This window comes from Brachyistius frenatus, unplaced genomic scaffold (genome assembly GCF_029030835.1).
Source record: "Brachyistius frenatus isolate BFR_SWC_R1_liver_20210118 unplaced genomic scaffold, ASM2903083v1 Contig_26, whole genome shotgun sequence".
Classification (NCBI taxonomy): domain Eukaryota; kingdom Metazoa; phylum Chordata; class Actinopteri; family Embiotocidae; genus Brachyistius; species Brachyistius frenatus.
Window position 1 is genome coordinate 4,548,049 of NW_027210625.1, and position 26,952 is coordinate 4,575,000.

At 43.1% G+C, this 26,952-nt stretch overlaps 1 protein-coding gene across 2 annotated transcripts in view; it reads right to left on the reverse strand.

Annotated features, from left to right (window-relative positions):
• pard3ba (par-3 family cell polarity regulator beta a) overlaps positions 1-26,952 on the reverse strand; it is a 133,322-nt gene that overhangs the window by 48,634 nt on the left and 57,736 nt on the right. Inside the window, exons 13-19 of one of the 2 annotated variants that reach the window (XM_069698407.1) lie at positions 26,882-26,952; positions 22,162-22,294; positions 20,660-20,807; positions 19,637-19,728; positions 15,869-15,913; positions 6,527-6,742; positions 5,589-5,793 (exon numbers count right to left, since the gene is read on the reverse strand). The exon at positions 26,882-26,952 is cut by the window's right edge and continues 16 nt beyond it. In XM_069698407.1, coding sequence (XP_069554508.1) covers positions 5,589-5,793; positions 6,527-6,742; positions 15,869-15,913; positions 19,637-19,728; positions 20,660-20,807; positions 22,162-22,294; positions 26,882-26,952 — 910 coding nt within the window. The remainder of the gene's footprint in view (positions 1-5,588; positions 5,794-6,526; positions 6,743-15,868; positions 15,914-19,636; positions 19,729-20,659; positions 20,808-22,161; positions 22,295-26,881) is intronic. The other variant, XM_069698408.1, reaches the window with a different exon arrangement.

Sequence of the window (26,952 nt, forward strand, 5' to 3'; positions counted from 1 at the left end):
AACGTCAGAAATACTTGGCAGCTTTTTATATTTAGGGCGTCAGGAGTCTCGCAGCGAACAAATTGCACACAAATCTGAATTATGAAAAGAAAATAGAAATAGCTGTCGTTCTAAGACTGCTTTTTCTAACACCACTGTGAGGGGTGATTCAGTGCTTGCTGTTAACATTATTTCAATGTTACGCTACATTTTCGGGGTTGAGGGATAGGCTGCATTAGGAATTGTAATGGCACAAAACTTGGAGAGCCAAAACGGCTTTGACTGACTTTAATAAAAATGTGAGCAAATGTACCAACTCAAAAGAAATGGTGAGGCAAACATTTCCAGAAACTAACGCCGTGTCATTTAATGTATATTCACACACGGAAAGCAAATTCCAGGTTGCTCTGATTGTAGGTTAAAACCAACAGCAGATAAGAGATGTGATATTAACCCTCTGTGAGATTTGCGTGGCCTCCATTTCAATTACTCCAACCTCTGCCTGACGTATGCAGCAGGGAGTGTACACTCTGGGAACACGTATTTAAGGCAGCCCGTATTAGTAAGCTATAACTGTGCGTTCCGTACATGTCAAGTGTTGCAAAGAAAGTAATCTGTGATTTTGCATACATTATGCATGCAAAGAGATGAATAGAGAGCTCAGAGAGAACGATAATGCTTATCCACAAGAGATGGCTGTGTCCTGTGAACAAAATATATGGCCTTATGCATATTTTACCAAAGAGAATACTAACAGTAATAAATACTCTCTCGAAGACTCAGAATGAGAGCGGCTAACAGCCCTTAAATGACAGATGAGATGCCGGATCAAAGAATTCCACCTGCAGTGCGTTAACCAACGGTGGGATTAGGTAGTGCACCTTCGATTTACACCGTCACAGCTTAGAGTCACTGCTAACACACCCACACAAACATGTCAGAGGGATTTTGGTATGCCTACCATCACAGCTGACAACCCGGGCCTGTTCAAATACTTGCCTACATCTATACTTCCTTCCTTCTTTCCCTTTCCTTGCTTTTCTTTGCTGGTCTAATGTGCTTAATGTCACAATCTCTGACACCTTCATGGTCTGTTTTGGTACTATAACCTGCTACTCTGAATATTTGGTGTTATAAACATCAGAATTTTTTTATAGAAATAACAGAACAGGCAAACAGAAAAGCACCAGCAATGGAAAGTTCACAAAGACAAAATCCCAGGAATAACAAGATTTGTCTTTGTTTAACTGGCAGCAGGTCTCCGGCTCCACACAGTGCGCATATTAGCACACTTAATTGTAGAAAATCACGAACTTGTGTGAATTCATGCAGGACTTGAAAGCTCATTTGGTCTAATGTCGCTTGGTTAAATCAAAAGTTCATTCAAGGGCAGAGCAAGATGAACTGGGGAAAAAAAACCTTGAGTATAGACGGCTGAATGATGAGAGAAAAAGAAGTGAAGAAAGACAGAAGAGAGGAGATAAAGAGGACATGATGAAGGTTGCAAAGAAAGGAAATTTCAGGACACACTGAGGAGAGAGCGCTCATCATGACACTAAAAGTGGAAGAGAGTGAGGGATGAAGGAGGCGGTGAAGTGCACAATAACGGCAGTAATCCATCAGAAATCATCGAGCAACGGGCCCCTCCACTTTGACTTTGGTTCTGCAGAGTACAGCCCACCAGTGACTACCTTTCCACTCTGCGCATCCTGCCGCTCTGCGATAGGACAAGAGCGGAACGGACGGCGCTAATTGGCTTGCTTCCCTGTCGGATTTCCTCAGCGCAGCAAACACAGAAGCGGGGGGAGAGGATATATGATGTTGTATGCGGATTTGTAAACAGCAGATCACAACGTCGACTTTCATGTTCCTTAAATTGGTTGAGGGGCGTGGGTGCACTGTCACGGCGGGACGCATGCTGATAGCGACAGCTCCGCATTGATCCTGACTGACCGAGTGACTGACGGGACAGACGGGATGTGTCAGTGCCCAGCAGGGCTGGTGGGGCAGTTGAGCAATGACACACCCAGTGATTGGTGACACACACTCAAGCACATGGAGTCACACGCATCTGGGAGTTAAATAAACAGTGTAAAAATACACACGGATTGACTATCCAGTGCACGTCGACTCACTGGATGACATAATCAGACTGTTAGTCACAAGCTATATCCTTCAAACCCTGACCGCCTGATTAAGTTATGTAGGATCAAACCATAACACGGCTAATCGTCATACAAAAACAAGACAGAGTATGAACTTAAGAAGCTCAAGTTATACACATTAGAATTAACGCCAAAGTCAACTTCCCCAGGCTGAGAAACTTGTAAAAATATCCCTTTGTGGGATGGAGAAGAGGGAACTCTAGCCTTTACTTTGAAAATCAAATAATATTGTTGGCAAAGGTGTAATTTAAATATCTTTGTTTGTTAAGGACATCTGAAACCTGTGACCAGGTTAACCTCTCTTGTTCTACAGGTATGCGGATGTGGCGGCGGCGTTGGGAGAAAACAGACGAGCGGCCCGAGTTCCAGCGTTAGTCATTCTGCGGTCTGTCGGTAGCGCGACCCCCGAGGCTACTTTCTAGGCAAAGGCTTCAACTGCTGTCTGCTGAATACAGACAAGACAAGCAGTCAGCGGCTGCTGAGGTGAAGGTCTGAAGGGCACTGCCATTTGTCTTGACTTATTTAGCAATCAGGGAGACACGATGCGAACGGGGCTTTGAGAGGCTGCTGATGAAAAAGAGGAGAGGCCGGATCTGAGGCCGTCTCACTGCAGAGTAGCGAGGACACGTGCAGGCTGAGAGAACAGAGCAGGCTCAACTTTGCATCCTAAACTGTAAGATGCAGCACCTTTGGCTCATCAGTAACACTGGATAATTCAATGGCAGTTTCTTGCTTTAGCTTTTAACCTGATGGCCTGCGGGGTTTTCTCTTCACAAATGTGCTTTGAAAACAGCTCTACAGTGCAGATGAGTACTGGTGTGACATTTCTTTGGAAAGATAAGATTCTCTTGAGTCTATTCTTGTAAACCAATTCAAGATAGGATCATAACAGGACGTACAATCAACACCTTTGTAAGACCACCAACAAACAAACATTACACACTTATCGAGCCTGGTAGTACTGATCGATACAACGTAGACGTAAACTATCTTGTTAATATGTCAAAGGTCCAGTACATCTAATCTTCTATTACGCAATGCCAGTAGCACCCACAGTGATTCTGATTGTGTTACCTTTCAAAAGAGACCAAACTCATGAATGTACTACAAATGGTTCATTAACAGCTTCTAGTTTACTTTGGGTGTGTCTTGATTAGACTAATATCACAGGACGTTTAAGAGGGTAATCCATTTATGTCTGATCAGCACTTAATTTTGGTAAAATTATACCACAAAATAAAGACATTGTCACAACACAAGTGTCCTTGTCATGTGACATTTACTGCAACTAAGTCACATCTGAATTAAGACCAGAAACATAAATTAAACCTCCTAAATTAGACCCATTGTAGTATTTTTTTTAACAAGTTAGTTCAGTGTAAAAGAGGTTTGATCTTTTAAAATAAAACACCAACCTTCCCACATCATCCAATTCTATTTTATATTTTAATTGTAACAGAACACATTTATGAGGCCAGCAGGTGAAATACTGACAACTCTGCTAATTTCTTTAAAATCATACCAGCATGTGTGTAAAGCTATTAAAATGATGCTCTTCATATAAAGTGGATCACATGTGGATTTAACAAAAAAATAACAAATGTTCCCACAACAAATATGTGATTTCCAGAGGTCACCTTATATCCAGCTGTTTGCAATGTACTGCTGCCAAAAAAAACAGTTGTTCTACAAATAGCGGTGCAGCAAAACAAAATATTTACAGCCACTGAAAGGACAGGGCCCACTTCCAGCATTTTGCTGTGCTAGCTGTTGCTGTGCACACGTTTCATTGCTGAGGTAAATTGAGGTCATGTGTTTATAATTTGCCCTTTTCGTAATGTTGCCATTGGAGTAAAATAACATTTGAGAGCTGCAATCAGATTGAACAGCGCAATACTCCAGCTAATTAAGTAATATTTCATGTTCAATAACAATCAAGTTGGCCAGATAAAGGCCAGGGAGAGGGAGTGTGCGGTGCAACAATCTGGAGGCTGTTATAATCCTCGGTCTATTGTTGGGTTAGAAAAGGAGTGAGTGTCTGTGCAGAGGGCTGCTTTGGAGTGTTTTTCTCTATTGTGGCTATTTCAAAAGACTTGGGTTTACAAATGAGGAGAAGGTGCTCGCCTTTGTGTGTGTATGTGTAACTACATGTAGAGGTGTGCCAGCACTCATGTTTGTGTGAAGAGACATTCTCATCAATATACCCTATATACTATAGAGATAAATATCCAAACGGCAAAATATAAACATATAAAATGTTACTCGTGCGGTATAGATGCAGAGATTTGCTTCCAAACTTCACATAAACACAATCTGTCACACAGCTAGCAGTGTCACTTTCAACATATTTGCCTGTTCCTGCTGCAGATGAACAGCAGAGGCTTCATGTGTGGGGTAAACTGAGCTATCTAAGAAGAAACAAGACAAAAACATAGATTTAATAGGTGAAATCCAGCCTTTAGCGAACTGGATTTTAGCGTTACCACTCGACTACAACCCCGCTGACAGGTGCTCCTGTACGTAACTCTGCTTCTCCATGTGTGTGTCCTTCATCTTGCCCTTCCCGTCCCTGCCCTGCTCTCCACTCCCACCCTCGCCGTGTGAACATCTCTTCCATTACTGCCCTTGACACTGTGGCCGATTGGATTCTTATCTGCCATCTGTAGGCCGACGCTCAGCCCGCGCTATCTCTCGTCATGGCCTAATTGAATCCCAAGTGTTGGAAGTGTGGTGATACACTGACCACGCCGTGTCACTGCCAATAGATAAGGATTGCTGATGGAGGATTGGACCACCACAAATCACGATGGGGACACGTTGATAAAGGGGCTCGACAAGCGGTTTGGGTTGGAACTGTGTCTGTGGGACTTTACTGAGATTGAGAAATAATGGATACCCTCCATTACCAAGAAGGTTGGGTTCATTTCCAATGGTCCAATATCCCATAATCCTGCTATGCTCGGTGGGTAATTTGTTGAAAGTTATCCAGGGGAAAGCAGGACATCGATTTCTACATAAAGCCTATATTCGGCTGTTTACAGGAAGGATGATATTTTGTTTCCTTAACAGTAACAGAAAAGTTGTGTTGGTTTTTTTTGTTACCAGTGGGGCCAACCTGAACTTAAACAGTCAGAAAAAACAGTAATACCAATTCCCCTCTGAAAAACTGTTCAGTTTAAACAAAAACTCAAGTAATTACAGTTTTGTTGATGCTCGTGAAAGACCTTGGGGTTTAGGAGCAGTGATCAAATACAAGTCCTATTATCTGCCCTGTTTCAGCAATTGTAAAGCACATAATATGTTCAATTTAAAGAGCTTTGTTTAAGCAGCTTTAAACTGAAGAAACCCACAAACTGCTAAATGCCGCTTAACATGAAAAGGACTTAACTCATAGCTTAACACTTTTTAAGGACGTTTAAGTATTAAGGTATGACGATCTCCTACCTTAAGAGGCTGAATCCTTTCTTTTTGGTCTTCTTCTCCAGGTCCTCCACAGAATCGTCCGCCTTCTTCTTCCCTTTGCTTTTCTTGTCTTTCTTCTTTCCTTTGGTTTTTTTCTTCTTCTTGCCATCGTCTACGTCCAGACCCTGGCGAGAGGAGCTGCTGGCGGGCGTTTCGTGACCAGAGCTGTGGTCTGACAGGTCGTCGTCTAAGGAGGGTAAACGGTTGGTGTGAGGGCAGACACACGGCCGCAGAGGGAACACTCGTAAATGTAGCTGCGTGCATTACATTTATCGCTTCCTTTTTTTTGGTATGCATTTGTGTTTAAGTGTTTGGACATCTGGTCAGTGAGTTAGTGTGTCTTCTGTAAGGCCATAAGCTTCTATTAGGCAGTCAGTTGTGCCAGATTTGATTAAACATATTACAAATGCAGATTCAGGGGAGTTTTTAATGGCTAAAATTAATGCTAGATTTAAATTAAATTGCCATTCTGTAAGAAATATAAAATTGTCAAGGTTTTCATCCTCATACATCATTATCTTACATGCACATCACACACACTCTCACCTGTATGCGTGGTCACAAGTTAAAGCATTAAAGATATGCTGCTGTAAGATATAAAGTTGTTCTTTCTAAATTGCTGAGTGGATAAAATCATGTAGCATTTCATTAAGGTACTTAGGCTAAGCACTGTCCCTTGGCAGGCCTCTGGCTCTTCTCGAGTGCCAGTGTGTTATAAAGCCTAAGGGATATGTATTGGCAATGCAGTCCCTAATTTAAAATGGATGCAATGTCTAGAATAGAATCCTCTTTTATAGCAACAGCGAGAGTCGTGCATTAAAAAGGGACATTCCTTACAGTGGATGGTTTTGTTGTGTGACTGAGTTCACAATCTCCTAAAAAAAACTGCATCTAAATCTTCCTGTTTTGAGAGATCTTACCATCTTCAGAGGGCCCTTCGTAAGACTTGTCAATGGCGGTGCGGAAACTCTGGTTGCAGCCCCGCCCCCGGACCACATGCGGCCGCGGGCGATGGAAGGGCACCTGAGCTTGGATGTGACTCTGCTTGGCCTCCGACATGGCCGTCTGGAGGCTCTCCAGGGAGCTGGACTTCCAGAGGCCCAGGGTCGGGCCCATTGCTCCTCCGGTTGAGGACTCTGTGAGACAAACATTAAAGATCTGGTGTTATGGTCCTTTTTGAAGTCATTTTTATAAATACTGAAACATTTCGTTGAGCAGGAGCTGTTCAGATTTCTCAGAATGCATCTTTCTTTACATCCCCTCTGTCCTCTGACAGGATGTTTTGGAAGCTATTGTTATAAACTTTACATTAATTATTGTCATCTACTCTGATTGGTTGAAGGCAAGGCCCCCGTTTTGTCTCCAGCCAATCTGAATACCACCTATGAATTTCCTTATACTATGTGTTTAATGCACGGAAGGGTTGGACATGCAAGACCATATCAGAGCACCTGATCCTAAATACAAAGTCAGATTTTCAGCCCTTCCTGATGGAAATTTTCATCCTCTGGAGGCCTACGTAAAGACTTTGTTGGAAGAAGTTACATATGCATGCAGCTGAGGTGGGTAGGCTCATGGAAAATAACTGGGGTACCACCTCAAATCTGATCACTGTCGAGAAAAAGGACGTAAAAGTTTCAAAAAACTTAAAAAGACGACGAAGATCGAAGTTAGTTTTTAAAGCACATGAGGGAGTTCTGCCATCACTCTGATCCATCACAAAGCTCATGTTCTTGTTTTGCAGCATATAAAACAGAGGAGGAGAGGGAAGGACAGGGGAAAGAACAGAAGTCTGGCTGATGGAGGGGGGAAGGGAGTTCTGCTCCAAATTAGATATGCAGCCACTGATAAAATGAGACAGAATGATTTTACTGAGATCACAAGCTTTTAGCAAAATTTAGCCCACTGCTTACAAAACATTAAATTTGTACACATCTCCTATGACAACATTTCCTTATTTAAAAGGCATCTGCGTTAAACTTTGTGAAATCTTAATGCTGCCTGTGATTCAATTTGGCTCAATTTATTGAACGACCGCAGGATGGGGGGCTGGGACAACACATTTCAGATGACTAAAGGAGGGCGTGCTGGGAAATACTTCTCTTATCCATTTGTGCCTTTTGTGTGTTGTGTTGTCCACTGTGCCTGATGGCAACCGAAACCCAAAGTGTAGGTGGGATTAGGCAGATTGTTGAGACATGTTTAGGTCAGACTTATCCCTGAAAACTGTGAGTCTACAAAATGAATGCAACTTGTTTTTACTGCAAAATTCTACCCAAAATTAAAATGTATAATCATTGATCATTATATTGTTGTCTGTATTTATAAGGACTATATTAAAAATATTGAAGTCTTAAGGCTTAATACTTTCGAAGGCCTAGATACAGCCTGAGCGTCCAGTCTCAGCTCACAAACACCTTTCCTTGTTAATGGATACAGCTTTTCGAAATGAAACTGAAAAAGGTTCAAACCCAGAAATATGAAGCTGTGAAGGTGAAATGGAGAGGAAGAGAGAGGTAAAGGGAGGCAGAGGAGAGTGTGTGAAAAACAGGGCTTAACAGAAATGTGCAGAAAGTCAGAGAGACATAAAGGAGGGGAGAAGACACGATGAATGAGGTGGAGTGGTATACAAGGACAGGTGAGGAGCGGCACTATGGGAACTGACAGGCTCATGCATACGCAAAAGAGAGAAAGGGTGAATAAATGAACTGCCATCATACTGTACTCAGGTATGGCCTCCAACTGGAGAGGGGAAGAAAGGGGAGACGGAGGCAATGAAGGCCACAGCTGATTCAGCAGGGAGGGAGAGCAGGGGGAGGAGGCACCGGGAAAAGACTGAAGAAGGAAGGCCAGGAAGACAAAGCTGCAAGAAAAAAATTAAAATGTGAGACAAAGGAGAGAAGAGAGTAAATGTCATGCAGAATAAGATGCTGTCAAAGGGGCACCTGACACAGAGGCTGGTGGAGAACTTGAAAGACAGGTGGCCGAGAAGGGCGAAGAAAAAAAAATCTGCTTTCAACAGAGAAAAGCAACTCACCCCTCCCAGTTGTATACCACCATGAAACAGTGACAAGTACTCTTCAAAGAAGTTACAGACAGGTTGCAAGCATCGTTTTCCCTTCCTGAAACTTTTCTGTAGGGATGACTTTCTCGCATCATGGCACTCACTGCTTAAGACATTTTTTTTTTTGTCATTTCAGAGGCTTCAAAGCTCCGAAGTAGAGCGAGAGAAAAAAAAAAAAAAGGGGGGGGGGACTGAAGCGGCGATAGAGGAGGGGGAGGAGCAGGAGGAGGAAAAGTAAGCAGAGCGTTGCTGCCTTTTAAGTCCTAAATTGACTTTCTGAGAGGAAGTGGGATTTATGGGGAATAAGGGGTTATAAATAGAGAGGGGGGAGCGCTCAGGAATAAAATGCTCAATTTGAGAGGCAGGATTTGTGTCACAAATGTAATTACGGCTGTCCAGCTCGCAGCCTGATAGAATTAAGCTCCTTGCCAGTGCACTGCTGCACTATACAGAGACTGTGTGCCTCTGGGTGCGTGGGCACGTGTGTATTTACTCCAAAATGTGAGAATTTTGTTCAAAGTAAGAAAAAAAAGAAAAGAAAGTCATGATACTGCCTGGATGAGATAGCGATGTGTGTCCTTGACCGCCTTAGATGAAATAGAAGAAGAATTGTGAGCACTTTTGAGTATGTGAGTATGTTTGTGTGTGTGTGGTTGCGAGTGCACTCATTCCATGCATGTCAGGTGGTTGAGGCTGGAGGTAAATGAATAATGAGGGTTTAATAGGATGGATGAGCGGAGGAGAGGTGGCTATCATCGCCAGCTCGATCCAATGGAGGGTGAAATCAGCGTTTATCACATATCGCTGCCCGCTGTGCCAGCAGATGCTCTCACGGATCCGTTCGCATCGTGTCTGCCTGATTGCCACTGATTCAAGCTGGTGCACATATTTGACAAACAGCCTAACAGCCAAGAAAGGGCCTGGATGATGGGCAATGCCCTTCACAGCTGTAACACTCCTCCACCCAAGATCAAACAATAATGTCACGTTTTCACTACTTTTATCTCACAGTTAGCAAGGAGCAAACTTCAGGTGCCCAAGTTTCAGAGTCACATTTTCTGCAGGAATAATGTGAGATGATGGCAGAGCTGTTCAAAGGCAACTGCATTATTCAGCAAAAATGCCAACGTGCAATCCTGTGTTCATAAAAACATTGGTCCATTTTAGTTCAGCCGCTATTATGTATTGTTTGTTGTTGTTTTTAATTGCAACAACAAGGTTTTCTTAATTCCATCTGAGATAAATCATCCGAGATGTTCTAAGGTTTCTCAGTTGAAGAACATCAATGATACTGTTCCAAGAAAACTTAAAACAGTAATTTACAGTGTTGACAATGTTTACTATAAAACACAGTTTCTTCAGCTTGTAATTAACAAGTAACATCTTGGAAATGTGGTACAGGAACATCCTTAAAGGAAAAAAAATGATGCTGAAAACAAAGACCCTGCAATTACCACTGTACAAATAGTACCTGCATTCCTTACTAAACACACAAACACTGTCAAGTATCCACAAGCTTGCAAATATCCGCCTGAACACATGCCTAACCCATACGCATCACACTGTGATATGTATACTGTGACTTCTATGGAGGTTGACTGCTGTCGTGTCTGCATGGAGCAGACAGCAGTGAAGTCTTTGCCTGGAACGTCGCCTCGGGGTCCCACTCCGCTGACAGGCCCAGCAAGGACTAACACTGCTCTGTGATGCCGCTTTGTACTTTAAAAAGTGTCGCTTCAAAAGTGAGGGTGACACACCTGCAACCTGTCACTGCAGCATACTGATACATACAACCTACTCTGAACTTTGATGTCACGGGGGTCAAATCGCGAGCAAGGATGATATTTATTGCACATTTTGTGTCAATGCTTGTAACCTAATGTGTGTAAATGTTTGTGTTGACAAAATCTATCAATTCTGGGTAAAAGAATAAATAAACTCTGAAGTGCAGCCATTGCAAATATAATCTAGTCACACAGCAAACACACAAACACTGGATGTCCACATGCAAACCCCCCCCCCATCCCCCCCCCCAGACACACACACACACACACACACACACACACACACACACACACACACACACACACACACACACACACACACACACACACACACACACACACACACACACACACACACACACAGTGTCTCAGCAGGATCTTAACACTTACCCTTTAACTGGACTACAATGTGCTCCACATCAAGCAGCTTGGCAGCAAAGGTTGCCACGGTTACAAGAAAAGTACCCCTCTTACAAAACTTCTGGGGGTGGTAGTGGTAGTAAGGTGTGTGTGTGTGTGGGAGAGAGACAGGTGATGCTGAGTTACCAAGGAGACACTTTGGCCAACAATGAAAAGGGGCATTTTGCTCCCGGCCATAGCTCTTCAAATTGGGTACAGCGAACACACACTTACAGACACAAGACACAAGACACACACACTTTTCAATCTAGGATCCAATCTCAGGATCCGCCAATAAAACCTGAAGCCGTTGTTCTGGAGACCAATGAAACATGCCCTGACCTGCACTCTGCTATAAAAACACACGTCACATACAGACACACATGCACACCTGTAAAAAAAAAAAAAAAAAAAAAGCCTGATTCAGTGTCACCCCGATCAAGAAAGGTTATTAAATCTATTCCAGGAGAAGTATTAAATATAGTGTTGGAAGGGATAGAACGATTGTATGTGATTTAATAGGGGCCTTAAAAGTTCTCAAATTACAATAGATTTTAACAATCCCATCACAATAAATGTTTATGAATGGATTTAACTACACAAAGAAATGGACAGAGCACACACATGTCTCTCATGAAACTGCTTTAATCTTCAGTGCTTTACCTCGGATTAAATGTACTGAATATGGGGCTTTAAAACCATTTATTGGAACAAACCATGATGACATGTGAGCAGTCATCAGCATGACACCAACAGGATGTCACATTTAACGAATAACACTTTCATATTTCTATATCTAACCAACAGTTATGTGTAGTACCACTTTAAAAAAAAAGGCCTTAATCACACTACTTTTTTCATGGGATTTGGTGACAGTAAGAAAAACACAATATCACCAGCCATCTCCTTTGAAAAGGAATAATGTTTTCTAATCATCTGCCTTCAAATCAAATTACTTCATACAACTGTATAGCCAGTTAAAGCAAATCCAATCCATGTTATGGCCAATCAAAGCTCTACTCCAATTAAAGACCTGTTCAATCATAAAGCATCACCATCTGAATGCACTCAGCTATATCAGAGGAAGCTGTGTAGAGGTGTCGCTCTGCCAGTAATTGTGTTTCGCTGTTTAGATGTATGAGGGAACAGAGACATATGGCCTGTTTGTATTTAGCCTCCACCTGGATGAATGGCTTTAATAACTGGAGGGGACTTAAAAGGCCATTTCATAATTACAGCCTACCTCTGCTGGATTGGGGTGGCGGAGTATGGATGAGGGCTGAAGAGAACAGTGTGGAGTGGGACATGTGCCATTTGTAAACGCAGGGACGATAAAAATGCCTGTGCAATGAGGGGGAACTGGAAGGTGCATAAATTCAGACAGGCACACACACACACACACACACACACACACACACACACACACACACACACACACACACACACACACACACACACACACACACACACACACACACACACACACACACACACACACACACACACACACCTGCAGGATGCTATGCTTATGCAGTAAGGCAATAATCAGACTTCAAGCCAGTCATTACAGTCTAAGAGAGACATTTGAAAACCACCCAATCACAACTTGTAACCTTTGAAAACATTTGTGACATCCAAAGGGCTGCTAAACAAAGACAAAAAAAAAATCCTGCATGTTAGTCATCCTGTTTTCATGGTCCTCACGGGTTAGTCCTCAGTCCTCAAAGAATAAATAGACAGGATCCAAAATGCACTCAACCCAAACAGACCCAGGTAGAGAGGGAACACTGACTGATGAGCAGCTGCAGTTAAAACGAGCAGAAGTCATGCAGTTTTTCCAACACTTCACAGTTCGCAAGAGACCCAATACCTTCACCGTGTAAATGCAGCAAGGAATCTCTACTGCTTGTTTCCCATTACATCCAATAGTGGAAACAGATCAATCATTTCAAAATCTGTGCCACATGGTGACTTTCAACTCATATCAACTCCACCACGTCAGATGCAAAGAACTGAGAGATGGAGGGAAAAGTGAGACTGGGAGCGAACGGCGGCGAGCGGCAGAGTTACACAACACCCAAACAAAGAGCAGGGAAACAAAGCGGAGGCTTAAGCGCTGGCAGGATGCTGGCTGCTTTTTACAAGTCTTATTGTGCAAAGAAGAAACAACAGGGACTAATGGGCACGCAGGGCGATGGCACTGGTGGCACTGCTGCAGGGTTAGCTTTCAGCAAGTCAGCACTAAACATCCGGAGTCCAACAACTATCTTTCAAATGAACATTAGGAAACATTTAAAGCATAAAAAAAGACTGGAGAGCAACACAAGAAACAGCAAGTAGGTATGCATAAGACTGAGATGCAGAGCCCTGGTGTCTCTGTGTGTGTATGTGTCCGTGTGCATGTAGAGTGTGAGTGCGTGTGTGTGTGTGTGCGTGCGTGCGTGTGTGTGTGGTGGATGAGTTCCCAGGTGTGTTGTAAGAGGTGCAGCCTGCTGCCAGGGGAGATGTTAGACACTAAGTGAGAGAAATGGAGGGATGAATGAAGGGATATCTGTCCATTACTCTTCTGGCTGTTTGCAGGGTGTTCAACATGCACACACACACACACACACACACACACGCGCGCGCGCACACGCACACGCACACAGTCACAAAACACACTGGGAGATGATGGGCTGCGTCTGACTCAGTAGAGGAAACTCCAAGACGGGAGCATGTTCACCATAATCACATAAGGCTGGAACAGATACAGCTGCAGCTGAGCGGGGGAAGCGACAGAGAGAGAAAGAGAGAGAGAGAGTTACTAAAAAAGGATCAGCCTGTTGAGAGAAAGAGAATCAGAGTGATCACATAGAAAGAAGTGGATGCAGGGGAGGAGAGAGAGAAAGGGAGACAGAGAGAGAAAGTTTTGGGATTGAAAGGATGCTAAAAATGTGGATGATTCTGGCGACAAAGAGCAGAGAATAATCAAGAGGGAAGTGATTGGGAAGAAGCGGGAAAAGAACTACTGGTAGTAGAGATGAAAGCAAAAAAAAAAAAAAAGAAAGAAAACTGAAAGCTCTATTGAGATTAAGATGGAGACTCCTAAGACTGGAGAATCATGGCAGGAGAAAGAAGGAGAGTGGGACAGCTTAAGTAAGTGACAGAGAGAAAGATGGAGGGAGAGAGAGAGAAAGAGCTAGAGGAGTGAAGCGCACCTCACGGCAGCTTCAGCCAAAGAAAAAGGGTTTTAGCCAGATTAAAGAAGCCAGGCAGGCCTCTTAAGACCATCCGCCTAATGAAATATGTCAAAGCCCATAAAGAAACACTGAGGCCATTTAGAAAGGGGGGCGGTGGAGGTGGTGGGATGGCGCAGGAAGCTGGGCAAATACACTGCATCAGCAAAAATTTGAAACACGCAAAAGCCCTGTCAATACGCATTAGCTGAGATGTCAGGCAGAGGGGAGATGAAAAAAACACAGAAGAAGAAAGGAATGCTGCGGCGAAGAAATGGATCGCTTTATTTATCGTGGGCCTTAAGGGTTATGGGCGCTTAGAAATGCCAGGAAAATCATAGCAGGGGAGGAAGGGGAGGGAAGGAGTGTGTGTGTGTGTGTGTGTGTGTGTGTGTGTGTGTGTGTGTGTGTGTGTGTGTGTGTGTGTGTGTGTGTGTGTGTGTGTGTGTGCGTGCGTGCGTGCGTGTGTGTGTGTGGGGGGGGGTATCAGGAAGAAGAGGAGGAGGAAGGCGGAGGTGAAGCCACTTGTGGGAATGCTGACTGTGGGGGATTTGAGGTCAGCAGCGGTGCTCAGGCCATTTGTATTCCACTGGCAACAGGCTTAGCTGACTGTTGCAGGTGGATTTAAGAGATCGGTGGAGCTGTGTGTGTGTGTGTGTGAGTGTGAGTGTGTGAGTGAGTGTCAGGACATGCCTCAGAACCAAAATGCTGGTCATGATTCTTTTCTTGTTGTTGTAATAAAAGACAGCGGGCGCTCCAAATGAGGTACACTGTATCTACACCGCTGAACTCCACAATTAAAATCATGACCTCTGCAGCCCAGCTGGAGATGGTCAGCCGAGCCTGCACGCTAAGTGATTTGTAGTCATACTGGATCTGTCCAGAACCACCGCAGAGTCTTCCAGCACTGGCCAAGAAAAGCTGGAGCAGTTACTTCTGACTCCCTGCTATTTGTTCCAATCACAGCCCAACCTGTTCCAACAGGCAGTCGACCCTGCAACTCAACCTTGCAGGCGATTTCCTTTGTCTAAATTCTTTTTTTTTCTATTTTGTCTCACCCAAAAGATGAACATTATATTCAGCATTAAATGCCAATCAAGACTCATCTTGGAGGTGTGAGCCTAGAGCTCTAACACCATGAGTCCGGAGGCCTTTGTTGCATGTCATCCCCCTTCTAATTTCCTGCCATCGCCTCACCGTCACTATCAAATAACAGTAAAAAAAAAAAAAAAGGCATAAAATATGTGGATTTGTCTTTCTCCTTGTCTGCCGTTATTGCTGTGCCGTTTCTGCACCGCCCTTCCTAGAGATCACACGTCAATCAGTATGGTATAGTGATGGCTGGTATAGTGATGGTGTTTCTGTTAAAGTGAGAACAACAGAAATACTTCCATTCTTGACTCATACAGCAAACGAGATAGAATGTAAGCTGTGTAATGTCACTGTAAAAAAAAAACAGTAAAATGAATCTATTTTGCCTTTAACCAGATTTTTCTCAAATAAAGCAAGGCGGAACTGAGTGTGAAGAAATAACTGAAGCAGTCGCCATTGTAATGTAATTCGGCTGCTGTCAGCCGGGTGAGGATTGAACACTGTGGGCTGCTGACCTGGGCGGCTATAAAGCAGCAAGAGCTCAGACACTAAGTGCTTCACAACTCAACTTTGTCAGCCGGGGAGCATAAGGAGGGGGAGGCAAGAGGAAATGTTTGAGAAGCGGTAGGAAAATACAAAGGAAAGGTTGATTTTTCTGTGTGGATGGAGAGACGTGTGGTAGATTCGAGTTCATGCAGAAACACTCACCATTGCCCTGCCCCACCAGTGATCCCACGTTGCTCTCATCTGCCACTGGGACACAAAAAAAGAGGCAAAAATCACACACATATCATACAAGTCACAAATACTGAAGCAAAAAGTAGCGGGAGGTCATTACAGTGCTTTGTGTAGCTTCATAAATGGTTCTTGCCGGTGCTGGCATATGCCTGTAAATTGACTCCCCGCATGAGATGGGAGGAGGACGAGCGAGGGACAAAATGACACAGACTGAAAGAGGAAATGAAAAAGAAGCAGAAATATAAGAAATACAGACGAAAGAGGGATATTGTGAGACAAAATGAGAGCAGATAGAGATGAGACAATGAGAGAAATAATAACGGGAGGAAGAAGAAAACAAGTAAAAAAACTAAAAAAAACACAAACACCCCACCCACCTCCACCGCCTAATCTAACTAGGATTGCGGTCGGCCAGCGGCAGCCACCACAGGCGGTGCACCAAGGGATACAATAATACGTTTTCATTATGCTGCTATTTCTCTTAAATAATCCTTTTCATTTTTTTATGAGGTGAATTTTCCCAGCACACAGATGAGGGGAAGTGTTAGAGAAAATGAGAGATGAGGGGAGAATACTGGGGAGAAAGAGAGCAAGAAGTGACAGATGCAGTGTGACTTGGTGTGTCGGGGAGAAGCAGAGGTACAAAAAAAAAAACCCACAATCGCTGAAAGTAAAGGCGGAAATCAAAAAAAGGTGGCTTCATAAAAACCCTGCGGTGACACATCTGTAGCCACAGGGACAAAGAAACAGGAATAACTTTCTTGTGCACATGTGACAGATAAAATTAAAATTAAATACTTTTCAAATTGTGGGAGAAAAAGAAAAATATTTAGGGCCACATGACCCTGAGAGATAATGAAAAGCTTCCTTTTCTGCAGGGGAAAGATAAAAGTCAGCATGGCCAGCTGCCAAGTTTGTCACTGCTGAAGGCTAAAAATGAAAAATAGATCTTTTAATGTCCAGTCAGCCACCTTATAACGTTACATATATTTATTCTGTTACTGGACTTCTGGAATATGACCACACAATGTTAGAGTAGCCGTACAATACTGAAGAAGCAGCATAGCGTTCCTGTATATTACTGGGGATATCATGTATTTCTAAGTGGGGGGGGGGAGTGGAGGATAGAAGAAGAAAGTAAGAAGAAGTGACAAAAACAGAGGGGGAAAGTAACAATAAGAGAAACGTATAGAGTTGATGATAAGATGGAAGGAAAGGCAGCGTCGAGAGAGCAGGAGACAGACGGAAAGGGCAATTAAGTTGGAAACAGGAGAAGAAAATGAGTGAGGATTGAGAGAGAGGTGGACAGAGGGAGGTTGAGACAGACAACTGAGTAAGCAACTAAAGAAGACGTAGAGAGAGCACGACAGACAGAGTCAGTGGGATGTGGTGCAACTGCTGCATCTGTCGTCATCAGTTTTTGTTCCTACTTTTGACCTTTCGGTCTCTTTACCATGAACCTCTGTGTACTTTGCTTCAGGACCCTTAACACGTGCCTCTTTTATGCATCTTCGTCTATTGCACATATATACTGCTGAGTTGACTGTTTCACAGCCTGGCATGGTGCTGCATTATCGCTGCCAGCTCTTTCAAACGGGACCACTTGGACTAAAGAAAGGATGAACTTGTGGTTGCTTTCATTATAAACCGGCCACAGGAAATGTTATGTATTGTTAACCCTGACAGTAAGGTGTTACATGAAGTAAACTCCACAGTGGCCTGATGTGCACACAGGAAATCACATTGTTCCTCTAATAAGTTTGTTCGGCTGCTCTTTAAGGACAACTTTGACAGATTTTGGTAAAGAGAGTCTCAGTTAAATCAGTCAATTAGTCAAATGATTTTTTTTTTTTTAAATGTAATCTGAGTCATTGTAAAATCACTTAGACTGCAAAGAGTGGTCTGCAAGTCCTAAAAGGTCTGATGTTTCCATCCACTTTAAGCATCTTAAAAACAATCCATACTGACCATTTTCCAAAGCAGACCATGGCTTTTTAGATTTATAAAAGCACTAGTGAAAAAAACCTGACTGCCACAGACTTCCTGTCCTGCCCTGAAGAAGTTATATTGGAGTTTTATTTTATGTTTTACCTTTTATAAAAAAAATAAATAAAAAAAAAAAAACAGATTGATGATTCTCAGATCTGAACATACAACTTTGGTGAGTCTCAGAAAATTCAGAGTTTGTTATAGCTATAGAGTCTTCAAGTCGGCACCGGTAGGTGGAGGATTTCTGTGTGAGTGAAAGCTCTGAGTCAACACACTATTTGCTAAGGCATCCAGGCTCAATAAAAGCGGCTCACCTCTTTCTATCAAGTGGTGTTTAATAAAAGCTAAACCTGCTCCTCGGCGCTGAAGCTTAGATACATGCGACTGTAAAGAGTGATGTGTGGGAAACTCTCCTGAAGACCAAAACAAATGTCTCTTTAAATACAAATTGTTCAGACAGGGTCAGTATCTGAGGTCTTGTGTGTGTTCAGAGCCATCTTTGTACATGTGGGCAATCACACACACACACACGCACACACACACACACACACACACACACACACACACACACACACACACACACACACACACACACACACACACACACACACACACACACACACACACACACACACACACACACACACACACACACAGAGCTCTGCTAACTACCTTATTTCAGCCCTTTGGAGAGGGAAGGGATGAATAGAACTGCAGTGATAACAGGAAAAAAAACACACAAAACAACAGATTGAAATGGAGGATGGCCAGAGATGGAGATAGAAGCCAGAGCGGGGAGACAGATAGCGGTGGGTATTGGAGTGGGTCCTCAGTGGGATGGAGCAGAGAGGGTGTGTCTGTGTGTGCACGGCCGCGTGTGCGGGACCCCCCACCCTTGTCCATAATGAAAGCCAATCAGCTTGGGTGGAAGAGGCGTGTGCTGCAGGAAGAAAGCCAATCCACTGAACCTAATGAACCGGGATTGGAAATCAGAGCGAGGCAGAGGAAGAAAAAGAGATAGAAAAGAAGAGAGCAAGAGCAATGAACTCATCAGCTTTCAGTTCGGAAAAGTGTGGAAAGGAACAAGAAAGATAAACAAAGATGAAGGAAACGTTGAGAAACAGAACTAAAAACAGAGATGGGGAATAAAGAAAAAAGAGCACTGATGTTGTAATATGAAAGAAGTATCAAAAAGAGGAAAGTTAGAAACATGATAAGAGGGGAGAGACCGACGAAGAAGAAAGAAGGGATGGAAGGGTCAGCGCGGGTTAATACGAGGAAATCATCCCCTTCGTTCTCGCCTTCCACACACACAGCAAGCCATGAGATTGGAAACCTCATGCGTTTCATTCACACACAAACACGAAGCACACACGTGTGCGCACGCACACACCACATGGCGTGTTCATCTAGTTGGTTGGAAAGCCCCTGGGTTTAGGAGTTCGGGGGGTCAAATCCCTTTAGGCCGGGGATAATAGGAGCGGGCTCCATCTCACAACACAGAAATGTACTGATAAGGAACATGTGATCGCTGTTGTGGCTGCGTGTCTGTTTGTAGTCTGGGTCCATGATTAGACTGGTACTCTGTGACGGTTGAGACAACAATGTGGTTTGTATGTTTTTGCCTGAGAAAATGTGTTTGAAGTGATTGAAGGCTGGTGAGAAAGAAAACAAGAGCTTGTTTCACTGCTGAAGGGAGTTGTGTGTGTGCAGGTGTGTGTGTGTGTGTGTGTGTGTGTGTAAGCTCACCCAGGTCCATGCTCTTGGACGCTCTATTTCGAGGTCTGTTGTCCTTATCGTTGTGGAAAGCTGCATCCATGTGGGGCAGACTCTGAAACTCGCTGCCAAACAACAGTCACAAGTTGGTATCAAATCAATCAGTTGATCAGTCTTCACTCTGGGTCTGTGCAAGGGGGCAGTAACAGTGACTTTCGTGTTTGTTACATCACTTGCACAAGTAAGAGGAGGCAGAATTTGGAAGTCACAAACTCGCACAGACAACAGATCATTTAATTTCCTCCGATCCAGATGGCACGATTCAGTAAAACAATAGCATCTACTGTCGCCATTCAGCCAACATGGAAACAAGTCAACCGATGCCAGATTTCTGAATCAGAGACACTATACACACACACACACACACACACACACACACACACACACTGCAGATATTCAAACATTTTTAAGACCCTTCACAGAATCTTTCAAAACAGTCTTTGTAAGTGTTTTCTTCAGCAGAACTAAATTAACACGATTACGACGACAACACTAATTCTGTTTGTGAGATGAGTTTTACAGATTATATGAGACTGTTGTGTTGTCAGAGCCGAGTTTACACTCTAACCTAATTCTATATAACAGAACATATTTATTTGAAAAAGTTTAGTTTTTTTAGCATGAAATGTACAAATATAAGTCAACATTTCCTTAGCAGATGATTATAATCAACTTGAAATTGGTGTTTCTGTTGTCAGTACAGCAGGTCGCCAACAGACGTATCACAGTTCTTTCTGAGCCTGACTACAGAATTTACTCTATTATGTTACCACCATAATTACTTGTGCACAATCCAAATAGACTGTTGCAATTAGACTATAGACTCTAAATAATGCATATGCGCGTTGTAATATTTAGAGTAATAACTCTTCTTTATCTCATAAAACAGAGTGCAATATTAAGAGTACCATTAGGATATAATAACTGCGGCCCTGTGTGTAGTTTAATAGAGTGCAGATGGTTCCAGGCACAGTGTGTGGTGGGGAGGGGAGGTACCCGTAGTGCGGGGGAGTTAGTGGCAAGTCTCTATTCATCTCTTCCACGGCGCCGGGAGAGGGCGGGGGGGGGAAGCCTTGCTCCAGCTCCTCGTCCTCGTTGCCGCAGTGACTGTAGCTGCCATTGGTGGTCGCAGCAGGATACAGAGCTGAGGAGAAACAAACGCACAAAAATAAATAAATAAATCAACACAGATTTTGTTTATCAGGAGGGAATCAAAGCTCTCGTTTGAGTAAGTTGGAAAACAGAAAAAGGTGTTGACTTTTCTGTTCATTTTAACACATTTTCAGTGGCATTTCGTTTTTTTTTGTTTTTGTTTTAAGCTTGTACCTTGATTTAGCTGGCGACAATATCAAAAATAAAGCTGCCTGAATTAACCTTAACATCAGTCCTGAAGGCAATAAAAGCGTAAACAATGCTGAACGGGTGTTTACACGTTGAAATCTAGTTTTAGAAACTGTATAGTTCAAAATATTATTCATTATTTCTAATAATCAGTCACTAGGCACATATTCAATTACAGACATTAGACAAAATTAAACCTTGGATCAATACGGTCAATAAAGAGCTTAGCAAGGTCAGACATTTAGAAGCTTTACATCAAAGATGAATGCATACTTCTCGTGCTTAACGCACATTCAGACAAAACTAAAACACACACCAAAGCCTCATTCTCTCTAACTTCTTTGCAACATTGCCATAAACTGTAAACCCAGCAAGCGCATCATTTCCCCACTGTAAACCCTTTGTGTTGAAATCCCCCCCCTTGTAATAAAATGAATAACTGTACTGCTGCTGCTCCAGTGTGATGGAGAGCTGACAAAGTCCCAGTGAGAAAAGCATCTTCAGCTTCTTTGCATCCCAAATGTGTGTATGGGGAGGGGGAGCGGGGGGGAGGCAGGAGCGAGATAAAGAATGAATTTAAAACAGTTTGTTAGCCTTTCTTGTGTGTGTGTGTTTTTTTTTTTAACACAACAGCTATGCTGCACACTACCCTGTATGCCAATCCGGCCCACTTAGGAGACGTTTCATCAGCGTAATGATTCCAAGGTCAGATCTTTTGCACATGAAAAGCAAAGCATCGCGTTCGGGAAAACATAGTTAATGACTTCCCTTTCTCCTGCTATAAATATGCAGGGACGAGAGTGAAAAGAGATACAAAGACAGAGCTCGGTAGAGATGTGACAGTTTTGTAATGCGGTGCTATAAAATGGTTAGTGTGGATGCTACGGCGACCGAAACCCCCACCAAAAAAACTACAGTGTCAGGAGCCTTGGCTGGGTTTCATGCCGTGCGGCGATGGAAAACACACACACACACACACACACACACACATATATATATATAGAAGCACGTACACTGACAAACATACTGTGTGTACGCACTCAGCTGCAGATAACGGAAGTACACAAACACTCCAAGCCTAATGTTGACAATCTGACAGTTCAAATGGACCAATAGTGCGCACATTGTCGTGTGTGCGTCTTTCTTTGTGTGCTCACCACTTCCAGAGTTGCTGTATGCATAGCTGTTGGTTGGCACTGGAGTGTGACTCGCACCATTTATGGTGGACTCTGTGTTTGGGGGTCTAGAGGGTCCTGCAGCTCTGTAGTGGGCATCATGGCCCCGAGGCTCCTGTCAACAAACAAAGACATGAAAGAAACTATAAAAAAATGGTTATTAGGTCATCATATGCACACACAAAAAAAAAAAATGGGTCAGTCAAAGTTGGGACTTGTGAAAAATTGATGATGCTGCCTCATACAACTGAAGTTTAAAGTAATTTATTTTATCACCCAGAAGGACTGGAGTCTTTTTTTTTATTTCATTTTTTACCGCATATCAGTCATTAATGGTATATAATACTGGCACCAAGTATCAGCTAGCAGCAGCTTCCATATACAGTACAGACTGATAACCCAATCCTACTTTTCAAAGTATGACTTCTGTCTGTGGTGTTGTGACCACGTCAGCACATCAGTAAACAGAGAGGAAGATGACTCAGGTTGTACGTTGGGACCAACTAACACCTCCCTAATGGTAATGAGTGAGGGGTAAATACCTATACAGCAAATAACAATATACAACAGATATACAGATTCCTATTTTCATAAGCTTTTGGCTGTTTTTTAAATCATCGATGTGGATCTAAACACTTTTTTTTTTTTTTTTTTTTTTAAATCCTCCTTATGTTCGTGAATGAAAACACAGTAATTAAGATAATCCTGAGAGGACTGACAGGCATATTATGGACCAGCCATTCTGCACTACAAAGGACCCGCACCCCACAGATGGAAATAGGCACTAGTGGTGCTGATGGGAATCAGTGATGGTGGAGGATGAAAGAAGCCTTCTCTGGTCAAAGAGATGGGAACTACAGCTGTCATAAACACACAGAACAAGCAAAAGCAGACACACACCTACACACACTTATTTAAGTGTGATAAAAAAAAAAATACAGTCCTCAGATGCAGTGTACAATAATGAAAGGTGTTCCTGTGGCTTCCTCATATCAAAGCTTTGGGTGGGGTGTGTTCACAATGTCATGCAGTCCCAGGGGTATCATTAGTGGCTACCATACATCTTAATATGTCACCACATCAAAGCTGTCAATCACACTGGGCTCATATGTGTCGTATGAATTTGCACATAAACTTCTGATCTTTCTTCTGCATGTGTCAGTGACACATAAATCCCATCATAGCCTCCCCCTCCATCCCTGCATCCATCATTCTATCTATTTATCCATCCATCCTCGGCCTCCAGTTTGCCTGAGGCTTTTGAAGCCGCCTGGCAGACAGGCAGTCAGATATCTTAATCCCACAACAATAAGTAAACAGGGGGTGGTGAGAGAGGGGGATCCATCCATCTATGCAGCTAGTCTTAACCTACAGCTGCATACAAAAGGCTTCTGAGAGGCTTAGCCCTGCCTCAGCCTACTGTGTCACCCACCCCGCACACATCTCATTGAGCTCGTGATGGCGCGCAAGAGAGGAAAAAAACGAGAACACAGAAACTAGAGGGTATTTCTTTTTGTTTTAAGTTGTTCTATTTCTAATATTAGCCATGTATCTACAATTTTAGGCTTCAGTTTTACTGTTTATCTTTTCACTTAGACGTATTGATGCTCAGATGAATGTTAAGTACTTTAAATTCAAGTAATCTGAATGGAAGGTGCAACATAAGTAAAGTAAGAACTGATATTCAGGATGTTTCCATTTAACTCTCAATATAGTTCATTAAGGGTGTGAGTGTCGAAAATCTTTGAATATGAAAAAGAGGCAAGATCAATGCATGTACATTTTATAGACTTCACTTTGTGAAGGGTTGCACTAAAAGAGAGATCAGGGATCATTAAAGACTTAAAATGGAGGAAAAGTTACTTACATTTAGATCTGTTACTGATCTAATAGTACTCGTACTGCATACTCACATAATATAAATGTCAATAAATGATTAGAATCCCATTTAATTAGACTGGGAATACCTTCAACATCCAATGATATCTGACCAGAAGTTTGGCCAATAAATCAGGGCCTCATCAAGTCCAGTAGTTAATTATTAAAAACCTCACAAACTAGCCGTCCCAAGAATGAAAATATAATGCTGAGATGCATCAGATCAAATAGTTATTGTTGTTTAAGACGGTAAATGTGGTAGTTTCTCACGTTAGGATTTAAGGTCTCATCATGCAGCCCTGATTGACAGCCAGTTCCAGACAGAGATGGTGAAGCTGAGGGGCTCTGGATAATGAGAGAAGAAGGACTACGTAGATATAAACTGAACTTTGAACTGTGTTTGATCGCATTTATCCACATGCTGCTTGGATAACTAACACTGAGTCAAACACACACACACACACACACACACACACACACACACACACACACACACACACACACACACACACACACACACACACACACACACACACACACACACACACACAGGGCATAGATGCAAGCATAGATGAGATGCCACAATGGGTAGGTCAATGGCAATCAACCGGGAGAACCCTCCCATGTTACTCCTCTCTTCCACACATTATCACCGAGCATCTGCTTTAACTGCTGTGAAATCTTTTTTGAAGCTTTTTGAAATAATCATCCACGGTTCAGCACCGAGTTCAGCAGAAATGCAGAACAAAAAGCTGCTATTTTTCCGTTTGTCATGCTTGATATCTTTTTCATCATGCCGTCCATCCAGGAATTTGTGCTGCTTTTCAAGCAGCGGATGAACGCAGCATTTTTGTGTGTGACTTTGTGATTGATTGCTATGTTGCTCACCCATTAACCACCAGGGATTAAAGAAACCGGCAGCCTAGCCTTTTCTTTTTTTTTGGAACACATTAAGAGTTAAGAGTTTTTTCTTAATAACAGCACTTTAAGAGAAAAAAAAGGAGAAAGGTAAAAATAAGTAAAGGTTAACACATTTGATGCAGTCAGATTTTTTAACACATTTCTCACTTCTGAAAGAAGCAAGAGCGTTCACAGCTGTGCTTCACAGCATTTATGAATACCAATTCTACTTTTTCATTTGATATTCTTGAAATATGTTAATTATTTCCTATTTGACTGAGAATGTGTCTTCCAGTTTACAGTTTGTGATATGTCCTACAGCATTTTTTGGGGGTAATTTCAAGTTAATTCTATGAAACATTTTAGTATGTGCAAGTAAGAGGGGCTAAAAACAAGGCAGGAAAGAAAAGAGATGCTGAGGCCAAAACAAGGGGAGCAGAGAACAGAATATCATTTAATAAAGAGGGAATGAAGCTAAGAAGAAGGAAACCCAACAGAAAACCAGACAGACGGGCATGCAAGAGACTTCACATCAGCTTTATTTAACAGAGGATAGAAACAGGCAGCTGCAACAGGAAAGCAAGAGTACATTCCCTTAAAAAAAAAAAAGCAGAAATTAAGGAGGAAAAGTTGATACAAAACTTTACACAAACAGACAAAAAACAGGAAAGAGCAGATTCAGCCTTTACGGCATGCAGACAACCCAGTGGTGTGAAAAAATAATCAGCTAATTTTAGTGAGTTAAACCAACGTGGCAGAAAGGAGAGTCAGTGAGGAGTTTAGTGCAGCGCTGAGTTATGAGTAATTTTTTTAAAAAGGGAGCTAAATGTTAATGGTGTGACTAGTGGCATTGGCAGAGGAAAGCTTTCAGACAGATTAATATGCTTCCACATCATTGATCACTGAAACGGTACTGTAGTCACACATTAAGGATTTGGAGTAAAAGAGAAAAAAAAAAAGTGGCATTTTCTCCATCATATCATTACATTTTTCAATTCCTTAATTTTATCTTTACGAATATGCTCTGTTCACCACATGCAGGAGCTCAGCAGTGTTTGTTGTTTGCAGCACATACACGCAGTCACACACACACACACACACACACACACACACACACACACACACACACACACACACACACACACACACACACACACACACACACACACACACACACACACACACAGGCGCGCGCACATGCACTCCCGTTCTGTCAGAGTCCAAAGTGTTGTCTGGTCAGAGCCTGGTTGTATACGTAGTTATGTGCGTATCTGTCTGCAGATGTGTGTGTGTGTCTGCGGCTTTGAGAGGGTATCCTGCTGCGTGTGGGCGGGTCTCCGTACATCTGCCCCGCCATGGCTCGGATGTTTTCGGTGTAGCTGCTACTCTGAGGGCTGTCCTGTCTGTGGATATCACCCAGAGTGCGGCTGCGAGCGTGCCTGGCAGCGCGACTGCCCGCGCAATGCTGCGTGTTTCCCTGAGCGTCGACTACGGCGCGCGTGTTATCAAACGTGGTGTGGCTTTGCATATCTGCGAGCGTGTGGCTGTGTGTGTATTCGTATTCACACCTTTCCCTGTTTAGGTTTCCATCTATGGGCCTGTTGAAGCTACTCAGCGTCTGGCTGTTGGAGGCGAACCCAAACTTGTACCTCGTGCTTGGCTTGGACGCAGCGTTTTGCACGTACCTACCTTCATCATCACTGTACTCACTATCCCTTTGTGCGTATCTAAACGTGTAACCACTACGCCCGCCGGTTTGGTTAAAGCCGTAGGTGTATCTGGTGTGTGTCTCCCCCGGCCTCTGTGTGTAACGCTGCCTGTGGCTGTGAGGCAGCGGCTCGGACGCTCGCCTCCTCAGCGTGGGGAGGAGGGAGGAGGAGCGGCGAGGCGGCTGCTCGTGGTGGCAGGCGTCACCCACTCGTACCTGATTGCTGGGACCTGTTTGAACGGTGAGTTGACGGGTGCTGGAGACGTGTGGAGTTGTGCTTGGTACAT